Consider the following 12331-nt stretch of genomic DNA (forward strand, 5'->3'; position numbering starts at 1 on the left):
GTCTCTTGGTTCATGATAAGATATATGCAGAATATGTTTCTTCTTTGTCATTCGAAAGCCTTGCACGTATACACAACTTCTCTACTCCGGCTAGATCTGGCTATATATTGGTGATATATTTACTTTATTCTGCAAAAAAAGTAAATACTGCACAAATATCTTTCCTTTTTACTGTGATTTTCAGGAAGATTGTACTAGATACTTTGTTCTGACTTTGAGGATTCCGTTATATCGACCAAAATGAAAAAGGATGAATTAGGAATATAAGAGCAAAAAATACAGTTTTCATAGTTTTTTGTTTTGTTTATTTCTTGTTGTAGCATTTATTTATTTCTATCAATATGTATATTTGGGAAGGGGCGGTCGCACAATCGTCGATATCTAACCCGACAATATCCTAGCTAACAAACAAAACTGAGAAACATAATTATAAACAAACGGCTTTATCGTAAATGAAATCTGTGAAGGCCTGAAAATGTTATTATATATTCTCTTGAACAAAAATCATGTCTTTTTTAAATTTCCTTTCTAAAAAAAACATGAATATGAAATAACTAATGTAGGCCAATATTGTTTAAAGTTAAATCAAACTGTCCAAAATATGATTGGGATGGCGCCTAAATATGAATTTTGAACTAGTACAGTAAAGTGTTTATTACACTGTCACTTCCAGGCGCGGATCCATGGGCCGATTCTAACGGCCGGCCCCCCCCCTAGCCTCCGAAACCGGTAAAAAAAAAAAGGATAGTAACGTAAATTCTACCTTAAAAAACAAAAAACAAAAAACGCCCCCCCCCTGACCTGCCAGTGACACAAATGCGGCATTAAAATATTTGTTCTTCTCTGACCGTAATTAAATGCCTAAAACCCCTGAGCTTCCTGGGGCTCCGCCCCCTGAACCCCCACACCAATTTACGCTCGCTTCGCTCTACCTGATCGTAAATACTTTAGCCCCCCCCCCCACTTTGATAAACGTTCCGCGGGGCCTGTGTATATATATACGCATACAACACTGGTCTTTATGATGTCTTTAACGTGACATATCTTCTTCTCCCCTTGCAAACGAGAAAGAAAACAAGGTCATTAAAGGGATTAAGCGACAAATAGAGATTGTGTTGTTTGAATAAGCACTGCTATCCTACAGAATCTTCTTTGTAAAAACAACTTTTACAAATCTCAGCCATGCTTACTGAGTTGAGACGTTCCATTCAATTTAAAATACTCATCAAAGAATACACTTCTCCTAATCTGAAAGTGATCTTACAACACAGTGGCAGATTTGCATGGCTGAGATTTGTAAAAGTCTTTTTACAAAGAAGATTCTGGTGAAAAGCATTGCTTATTCAAAAAAATTCTTGCATCAATTTGAATCACAATGATCATTTTGTCGCATGATCCTTTTATTAAATAACCTTGTTTTCTTTTTTATTTGCAGGGGGAGAAGAAGCTATGTCACGTTAAGAAATCATAAAGATCAGTTGTATTTATTCTTTTTTAAATTTATTTATTTATTTCCACATGTGGGGTGGATTGCCCTTTCAACTTAAGTTGATTTTCAAAGGGGTATATACCTATGATGGCAGAACAAAATGTTGATTATCAGAATGTCATTTGGGAATACCTCTATACAAATACCCGATCTTACTGTGCCGATACCACATTGTCTTTAGCCCGTATCAGTATTAGTATGAGCCAATATAAAGTTATTATTCTTTATTCAGGTTAGTATAATGCTTTTCCTCAAAAATAGTTTCGCTATTTATTTGGGAGACACGTAAAGAAATGGTTTCAAATGTACATTACACAAACCCTGAACCATTGCATAATGATGGTGGTTCTCTCTCTCTCTCTCTCTCTCTCTCTCTATTTATTTTAATCATGCATTATCAACTACATATAAAGCAGCAACAACAACCTTAGGGTTATCTGGGATAGGTGAAAGTGAGAGTTAAAAAGAAAGTCATGCTAAAACGGCGCTCAGGGGCGTCGCTAGACCTTTTTTAGTTGGGGGTGGGGGGGGGGGGGGTGTAGAGGCTAACGGTTACCGACAAAACTAGCCACCAATTACCGACAAAATTAAATGTCCAAATATCTGCAAATTCAACCCTATTAACCCGGGGCCGAAGTCTAAATTGTGTTTCCTATGGACTATCTATAATACTTGCGTATGTGCAAATGGTCATTTTCCTCGACGACATAAATATACGAATGATTTAATCAACTTGGTCAGCATCATTTTATGGAGGGGCGGTAGTGAGCAAGCGAATTTTTAGCGTTTCATCAAAATATAGAGAAAGGAAAACGATTCGTCGTACTGTTGTAGACTCTTAATCCTTGTTTGAATTTAGTTCTCCGAAAATGTTAAAAAGTAAAATAAGTAAAAAAGTTTAAAAAAAAAAAGGTTTAGCATGTTACAGGTGGAGGGAGGAAATGCAATGGCCAAGGTTTTCTGACGTTGTCTCCAAGGTAGCTTTTTAAGCTACACATGCAGGACAATCTTTTTGATGAGCCATGCCACAAAGCTCATACTGAGAGTTCTCCTAATGAGAGTAAGCAGGGCTCCCACTTAGCCGAGTTGTATTAGCGAGTTATGGCGAGTTGTGGTGAATTGCCTCAAAGAGGCACTCACAATAACTTGCGAACAATTCGGTATGGCTTAGCGTAACTCTTTACAACCATTCCACGACTCTCCTCGAAGTCGTGAGCAGTTCCAAAATTGTGAACATGTTCAAAAAAATTCCCCGATTCGTTGTAATTCGAGGTGAACTCGCCTACACTCGTAATATACACGCATTACTTGTAACAAGCTCGCGCTGCACTCTTCATAAGGTGGCTAGTTGCTACGAGTATATTACGAGTGTTAAGCAAGTTCACCTCGAGCTACAACGAATCAGCGAAAATTTTGAACACGTTCAACATTTTCACTGATTCGTTGTTACTCTAGGTGAATTCGTTGTTACTCGAGTTGAACTCGCGTACACTCGTAATATACTCGCATTACTCGTAACAAGCTCGCGCTGCACTCTTCATAAGGTGGCTAGTTGCTACGATCGAGTTATGAATAGTGCAGCGCGAGCTAGTTACGAGTAATGCGAGAATATTACGAGTGTAATATACTCGTAGCAACTAGCCACCTTATGAAGAGTGCAGCGCGAGCTTGTTACAAGTAATGCGTGTATATTACGAGTGTAGGCGAGTTCACCTCGAATTACAACGAATCGGGGAAATTTTGTGAACATGTTCAAAATTTTGGAACTGCTCGTGGCTTCGAGGAGAGTCTTAGAATGTTGTAAAGAGTTACGCTAAGCCATACCGAATTGTTCGCGAGTTATTGCGAGTGCCTCTTTGAGGCAACTCACCACAACTCGCCATAACTCGCTAATACAACTCGGCTAAGTGGGAGCCCTGCTAAGATCAAAGATTCGACAAGAGATATCAGAAGTGCAGTATGATCAGTGGCGGATCCAGGGTGGGGGGGGGGGGGGGCCCGGGGGACTGGCCCCCCCCCCCCCCTTGAGAAAAAAAATCATGTAAAATCACGTGATTTTTACCTTTTTTGGGGGGTGCAAATTGAAAAAAATTTGAGGATCAAAAAAAAAAAAAATGTGCTCACTCACTGTCTTCCTCAGGTTAAATGACAGCTAGGCCCAGTTATTCAATTTCATGTAAGATATTTCACGCATTTTCATTTCGCTGTATAGTGAGGTGACAATGCGTGATATATCTGACATGAAGGGTATTATAGTTGACGGCCAGAACGTAAACAACCTGCTATGCCAATGATGCCGTCCTAGCTAGAGGAAGCAGGTATAAGTTGCACGCACTACTGAATAAGGTAGCCATCGAAAGTGAAATCCTGGGCTAGCTGTCATTCATCCTGAAAAGGATAGAATGTTTGGTAGTTTCCAAGAAGAAAGATGAGACCAGTTGTAATTTTCACTCGCGTGGAAAAGAGGTAAAACAAGTATTTAAAAAAATCCCACCTTATAATTTTGATAACCTCAGATGGTAGGAGTGATGCAGAAGTAATGAAATGAATCGCACTTGCAAAGGTGTCATTTGCAACAAAATGGAAAATGTGATAAGGAATCGAAATATAAAAGTGACCACTAAAATCCGGATACTGAAGTGCTATGTATGTACGGTTGCGAGAGCTGGACATGACAGAAATCCTTGGAAAGCAGACTTAAAGCAGCAAAGGTGTCATTTACATGATTACATTGATAGCTTTCTTCATTGCGACGAAGAAGGAACATTTTACATTTGAGAGACTGCTCTTAGATAATTGTATTACTGTTCGGAAAGGCGGCTTAATGTTGGATAGCGAGATAATGACATGCAGTGGTGGAAATAAGTGGCTGAAAACTCGTCCCCTAGTAGTCGTGTTTTGGGTCGCTGGGCATGTCTGCAAAATTTCATGACAAACAAGCATCCCCAATAAAAAAATAAAAATAAAAAAATAAATAAATAGAGAACTGCATTAATAAATACAGTGACCCCAAGTCTAGCTTGACTGTTCCCTGTTGCTTCTTGTAAGAATTAAATTGACCTACTAATTAGACACATAAGGTCAGTCCATCCAGGAGCACACAGGCAACTGTATTCGTTGATTCTGTCAGTACACGTTCCACCATTAAAACAATGATCACTAGCACATCCGTCAATATCTGTAGAGAAAGCCAAATGTAGATTTATTTATTCAACCATTTAATTTCATGGCAAAGAGAGAGAAAAACAAAGAAGGTAGGAAATACAATCGGGGCATCCCAGTGATAGCCATAACCAAGAAGGACATTCGTTCAGGAAAGTTGGATAGGAATTGTAGGTCCGCGAGTGCAAAACAAGTGATGTATTCGCACCTTTCCTTAAGTCTTGAACACGACTCATACATCTCCAGATCATGGTATGGTTCACGAAACTTTTGGTTGCTACCATGTCAAGTAGTACCCACCCCCTCCTTTCAGCATAAGTCCGGTGTGTAAAGTCAAGACGGGTAGATCTTTTTCTTTGTTACGAGCCTTTTCAGGACACCCCCCCCCCCTTTCAGCATAAGTCCGGTGTGTAAAGTCAATACACACTAAGAAAAAATGGTGCAAGTATGCACCTTTAGGGGTGCAAACCGATGCAACACTGGCAGCACCTTTAGGGGTTATTTCCTGCACCCTTTTAGGAGACATGTTAGTACCCTTAATGTTTCAATCCTGCTCGATTTGGGATGCAAACAGAGGCAATAGCAGCACCTTTAGGGGTTCAATTTGCACCATTTAAAAGGTGCAATCCTGCACCCATACTCGAGGAATACTCTTGGAATCTGCTCGTACACAAATACATATTAAACACGCATGTTGTTTCTTGGTTATTATAATCAATATATATATTGCTAAAACGTGAATGTAATTGTAACATGATCAGACAAAAGAATCTATTGGTTAATGATTGCCGAAGGAAAATGCAAATCACAAATTGATGTGCATTGTAATAATTTGCTTAACAAATCATGATTTATGTAGTTTTATGTGAACACGTGTAAAGTAATATGCATGCAATATGCAAACTTTTATTTTGTACTCTTTTTTGATCGATAGGGTTCATTTTTGTGGGAAGGGTGCACAATCTTATATTGCACCCTTTTTTGAACCCCTTTTCCTTCAATAGGGTTCATTTTTATTTGCACCGTTCTTTCTTAGAGTGTACGGGTAGATCTTTTTCTTTGTAACGAGCCTTTTTAGCATACCCCCCCCCTTTCAGCATAAGTCCGGTTTGTAAAGTCAATACGGGCAGATATTTTTCTTTGTTACGAGCCGGCGATTTTGGGAACATGAATGCGGTCCCTCCGTTCCCGAAGTGGGGGGGGGGGGGAGTAGTACATGTAAAACGTAAATTTACACTGATATCTATGTGATTTTGTCTCTTCAAATCTATTCGCGATAACGAAAAATAAAACCCCGAGCGAAATGTAAAAGGGAGAATGCAAACTGAAAAGCAGATGTCCGTTCAGATATAGCCCTTTTCTACACCACCGTATTTTAGTGATTTTTGTATACAGACGTGTATCAATCGGATATGATAATATATTTCTCATTCAATCGCTGAAGAGGTTCATCTGTTTGGTGATGTAACTTAAAAGTTATTTCTTTCTTTATAGTTCAGCTTTTGAAGCATTTCATAGTCATGGTAATACATAAAGCATTATGAAAAGGATGCCAATTAAATTCCTAATGATTTGAGATAGACAAAAGATAGCTGATGAATATAATAGTAAATGTATAATATTTATCACTTTCCCTAGGAAAAAGTTTTTTTGATTTCATTAAAAAATAATAAATAATAATAGTTCGTCCTTATTTAGCGCATTTCAGGACCGCAGGCACTCTCAATGCGCTTTGCAGATATATATTATTACCCCGGTCATATGGATTAATGCTCACCCGACACAAGGTATGCACATTCTCCACTCCCTGGGGAGCATTCCAGCCAGTCGCCATTGTAAAAGCGCCATTGCTAATCAAACCACATTAGCTTTCGCATCCTACCGGGTACCCATTTAACACCCGGTTGGAGAGTGGCAAATGTAGATCAATGTCTTGCCAAAGGACATTAGTGCCGCGGTGGGACTTGAACCGCGGAACTTGTGATCCACAGTCCGCTGACATATACACTCAACCACGATCCTTTTATTGATTTGGTTTTTAAAGAAAAACAAAGTTTCGTAATGTTTTGGCATTCAGGTCCGTCGAAACCGGTGCCTGTGCAGAAACACGCGTATATGTTGACCCCATCCGCGCAAAGACCACCATTTTGACACGGTGTACTCATACACTCATTGATGTCTGGAACAGATCAAGAGAAGAAGGACATAAAATCGGTCACTTGGTTAAATAAAAAAAGGGTCATGATAGGATATGCAGAATATGCTTCTTTCCATTCGAAAGCCTTGCACATTCACACAACTTCTTTTCTTCTTAGAAATCTATGCAGATCCGGCTATATTGGTAATATTTTTTAAAACTTTATTCTGCAAAAGACTTTAAAATTCTAAATACTGCACGAATATCTTTTCTTCTCACTGTGAATTTCCGAAAGATGGTAATAAATACTTTCTTCTGACTTTTTGAGAATTTCGTTATATCAGACCACAATTTATTCCTATGTACGTTGTAAAAAAAGGATGAATTAAGAATGTAAGAGCAAAAACATACAGTTTTCATAGTTTCATGAAGATACTCAAAAGCTAACACTTTTCGAATATGAATATATGAGCATTTGAAGAGTCACCCTTGTCAGTCAGAGGAAATTTGCTATATGACATCTTCCCATACTATCAGAAAAAGAATGAAAAAAAAAACATAAATTACTTTTCACTTTTCCCTGAACTCAACTATTTATTTGAACTGAAAGTCGGAGTAAATCCTCAAATATCAAAGGAGGAAACACTTACTTGTTTGACATTCGTCGCCCGTGTATCCTGCTTCACATGTACATGTGTACATGTTAGTTTCATCTGTACATGTACCTCCGTTCTTACAAGGGTTGGAAAGACACTCGTTAATATCTGGATAGTGAAAAGAAGTGAAACAAAATGTAAAAATCAGTAATGCTGAACATTTCACCCTAAACGTTTTCCAGCTTGAGGGTTGGTATCTAATTGGTTATTCTTGAATATACACAATTGTATAATATGTGTCAAACTAATGATCACTTTTGACAAGAATATGCACAATATTCTTCACTCCGGGAAAACGAGAATTTTGCATTTTTTTGTTTTGTTTATTTGTTGTTGTAGCATTTTTTTTGTACCTATCTATCAATATGTTTATTTGAGAAGGGGCGGTCGCACAATCGTTGATGTCTAACATGAACATATTCTAGCCAACAAACAAAACTAAGAAACATAATTATAAACAAACTGTGCATCTAATAATGTTTCAGTTGAGGCAAGATTGGCCTGATTTTATGTTGCATGAAATGGACTTGTGTGTCCCAACTACAACTATACCTATTTTTCAGGTATCCGATTGGATGAATGATGCTTTAAGGGATCGTTTAACAATGTTAAATCTGAGATGCACGGCCCCCTCATGTTATTAGTGTCGGTGATATGGTGTTATATTAAAATCCTTAAAAATAAAAAAAAAGCGCTTCAAAATGATCAAGAAGTGCCTTAAAAAAGTAAAAACCTTTGAGTGACTGGTTCTACCATACTCGTTTTCCCAAATAGAATGTAGTGTTATGAAAACCGTTTGGCAAATGCAAAATTTGATTTCGATTTTCAATCATAAATATCTTGATAATTAGACGGGCGATCGGCTTGTTAAAGTCATGGGGTTACTGACTAACCTAAAGGTTTATAATTATCATTGCAGCATCCTTTAAAGGATCTAAGACAAATTTACCGGAACCCTTTAAATCACCATACAAATAAATAAAGTATATACTAGTTTAATCGTTCGTTGTTACTACGTCCAGGCTCTCGTTGTATGTAGGGTTCCGTTCAATATTTCACAAGAACGGTTCACGGGTTTTCAGCATTTCTTCAGAGCAACTTGTTATCACGATTGGATTTCCCTTTACTGTACCCAAGTGGGCAAACCATCAGAGTGGAGTTTAATACGGAAAAGTTCGCATTTTGTTATTTTTTCAACAACAACAAAAAACACCATAAAACTTGTCAAAGATCACCATATACTTCAGCAAGAACGCGTATAAACCAGAAATGTCATAAGGCCCAGAACGCATTCATGTGGAAAAAAAAAATCTTTATGAATGACCTGCCCAACAGCGTTGAACATAGTAAGGTGATATTGTATGCCGATGATACAGCGATTATGTTCAGTGCCTTAAACCCAAAGGACATAGAGAGTACATTGAATAGTGATCTAGACAGGTTTAAATCATGGCTATTTACCATAATAAACTATCCCTTAATACGGACAAGACCAACTTCTTACTTGTAGGGACACCCCAAAAAGTACGACATATCGAGGCACCAATCGACATAAAGATAGATGGTCTGCAAATTAGACAGGTAGAAAATGTGAAAAATCTTGGGGTGTGGTTGGACCAGCACCTTAACTGGAATGAACACATGAAGCATACTTCCATCAAAGTTGCTTCAAGGTTGGCATTGTTGAGACGTGTCAGAAAATATCTGACGATAGACAGTGCCAAGTTATAAGCAAATGCACTGGTATTACCATATTTTGATTATTGCTGCACCTCATGGTCAAATTGTAATCAAGGTCTTCGGGATACACTGATTAAATTGCATAAACAGATGGCTAGGATTGTTCTCCAAATGAATGTACTTACACCAAGTTCAGAAATGTTCTCAAAACTCAAGTGGATGAACATGGAAAAACGTTGGCAATTCAAGAAATGTAAACTTATGTTCGATATTGTAAACGTTATTTCCCCCTCATATCTTCAAGATATGTTTACTCAGTCTGCAGCAACACATCGCTATAGCACTAGAATCGCTGATACTCGTGGATTAGTCATCCCCAAAGTTAAAACTGGAAATGGTAGAAGGGCCTTTTCCTTTGAGGGTGCAATGACATGGAACAACCTTCCTAGTGAGGTACGAAATGCACAAACTAAGAAGTCATTTTGCACCAGTTATTTTAGAAAAATGTAAATATAACCCAAGTACTCGCAAATAAGTAGCCTCTATCACAAACTGCAATATTTAGTAAATTACCAATTACAGGTCACTGCATTTTTCATAAATATCCCACAAATTACAAATAATTATAATATTTTTTTCTTCTTCAAAATTTGTTTATGTATGATTTGCTTGATGATTTGATTTTTTTTTTACTTGATTTTTGTTGTGGATTTTTTTTTTTTTTTTTTTTTTACTTGCTTAGTTTAAATTTACATTTGAGATTTAATCTGTAATTCTTTCTGGTATGTTTACTACTCACCATGTGATGATGTTTTCATGTATATGTATGTCTATATATGGATTTTATGTTGTGCAGGGCCCCCAAGAATAACATATTTGTAACTACTGATTGTGCTACCCTGTTGAAATAAAACGAAGTAAATAAATAAATAAAAAAATTAATAAATGTACATTAAAGATTTTTTAAAAGACGAAGGAATTCGTATCGTTTAACATAACGTGAAATTATCAAAATAAATTTACATTATTAATATTAATATTGGGAATACATTCACGGGCCCTGCATGGATCAAAGAACCATCCTCATTTCACCAATAAGGATAAAAACTATAGAAACTAATCGTTTACAAAAATTTATGCGGAAAAAAAAATTATCGAGAAGTTTTCTTACCAGCCGTATAAGAAATGCGATAACCCGGATGGGCTACGTTTTTGTCCGAGTAGAAGAAGAAGAAGATTTGGTTTGTGTCGTTGAATACATATGTCCTTTCGCTCAGAGGTAAGCTTGTGCGGTTTCCACCAAGTTCATAAATGTCCGGTTGATTGGGATCTATTTCATAGATTTTGGGACCTTTTCCAAAAAGGAGGGAATCCATGAGCGGTGGTTCTAAATCGAATTCCTCTAGGATGAGCGTGATTTGTGTTGCATCTGCGATTTTCAGATGAGAGTAGCAATCTTGACGAACTTGGTAAACATTTGGGTAACCGGGACTCGTGATATTCCCTTCACTGTCGTAATAATTCATATTGCATCCAGCGCTCCCTGCGAAGAATTTAAACGAAATATTAAAAAAAGGGATATAATATATACAGGCAACTGGCAACTGATGACGTACGCTATCTCTGTGTCAAGCTTTCGTCCTCATCAGACTTTTTCAGAAAGTTCTTAAAGACCCTATCCGATAAAAATACAACTTAATTTAAATGAACAACTGAATGAATGTAGAATACAAATACATGTATAAAGGAATACAAAGTATTATCCCTTTCATTAATGCACACAAGCAAATTAAAAACCTCATTTTTGCACTCCTTCCCAATAACGGATCAACAGGGGTCAATTTGCCGAAGTTACAGAGACGACATAACATGTGGACTCGATCGGTTCACCTTATATATAAAGCTGAGGCGACGAGCCGTGCTTAATTAATGCAAAGTCATTGTGAATATGCTCCACATTAAGATGATGTCATCAAATCGACAGCAGGATTTTAGGTCTTTCAAATATTTAGATTTAGATTTTTCAGAAAGCTGGGACATTTTACATACTCCTCTAACATGGCATATAATTGATAGTATTTTCATCAATGGCTTATATGCTTTCCGTTGATACATAATTCATCCATTTCATAGTTCAATTCGGATATGGTCGTTAAGTTAATTCAAGAACCTTTCTCTCCGCACTTCTACTTGTGGAGATTGTGTGCAATCCTGTCATGCTCGGGGTGGGAGATGACAATCTTCAAGTAGGCCACCCTGTTTCAAATAATTAAATCGATATTTAGCAAAAAGTTACTACTCTTAGGTTTAAGGCTACAGATATCGCAAGAAAACTACTGACCCTTACTAGGTATTTCTGAGTATTTTCTTACCAATATATGATTCATCACAGTTCTGTCCAGAGTAAACAGTTTCAGCTGATGTTGAAACAGGAACAACTGGACATTGACAGTAGTATCCCAAAGTAGCATTGACACAAGGAGCATTCTCTAGACAAGGATCCAAGGAACAGTCTGTGAATGCAAAGTAAAAGGTCATTAAATATTATATATATATATATATATATATATATATATATACATGTATATTTAAAATCTTTAAAAAAAAATATCAATGTTTAATTGGATCAATTAAATTACAGTCATAACATGGAATTGACGAATGCTTATGAACCAAAATACAACTGTTATCATGAAAACAATCAAGTGACAGAAAGTACGAAATAAATAAACTACGAATATGAATAGGCAACTATTAAACAGGTCCGAAACTAACATTGGTGGGAAATAGTGGGAATAAAACTCAACGGACCCCAGACGACACCATCACGAACAAATCGACCGGTCAAGACTGGGTCAAATTTCTTATCGTTTTGATGATTCCAGAACCTTGCAGTACACACTAATACTTATATGTTAGAAGATCAACCTTTTCTGATCGATTCCACAACGTTTTTTTCACAATGCAATCGCATGATCAGAAGTCAACTTTAAACTTTAAACTACAGAATGTTCGGGGGCTAGGCGCACTGCACTTAGTAATTGATAAAAGCAGGTTCTCTGTAAAATGACTACAATCATACATCCGCCTTAATAAATAGGTGCAACTGTTAATCAATAGTAAAGAAATAAGAAAGGAAATATGATTAGGTGTAAGAATGTAATGTTATGTTTGAAACTTTACGGCCCGAATTCACAAAGCAAGGTT

General features: G+C 37.1%; 1 protein-coding gene across 1 annotated transcript in view; it reads right to left on the minus strand.

Moving 5' to 3' along the window:
- The window catches only part of LOC115923851 (fibropellin-1-like), a 29727-nt gene extending 18096 nt beyond the window's left edge, over positions 1-11631 (minus strand). Inside the window, exons 1-3 of the mRNA XM_030985233.1 lie at positions 11497-11631; positions 10296-10667; positions 7439-7552 (exon numbers count right to left, since the gene is read on the minus strand). Coding sequence (XP_030841093.1) covers positions 7439-7552; positions 10296-10650 — 469 coding nt within the window. The 5' untranslated portion in view covers positions 10651-10667; positions 11497-11631. The remainder of the gene's footprint in view (positions 1-7438; positions 7553-10295; positions 10668-11496) is intronic.
- Between the last annotated feature and the right edge of the window lie 700 nt (positions 11632-12331).

The sequence above is a fragment of the Strongylocentrotus purpuratus genome, unplaced genomic scaffold, assembly GCF_000002235.5.
Source record: "Strongylocentrotus purpuratus isolate Spur 01 unplaced genomic scaffold, Spur_5.0 spur5_scaffold_14, whole genome shotgun sequence".
NCBI classification, from domain to species: Eukaryota; Metazoa; Echinodermata; class Echinoidea; order Camarodonta; family Strongylocentrotidae; genus Strongylocentrotus; species Strongylocentrotus purpuratus.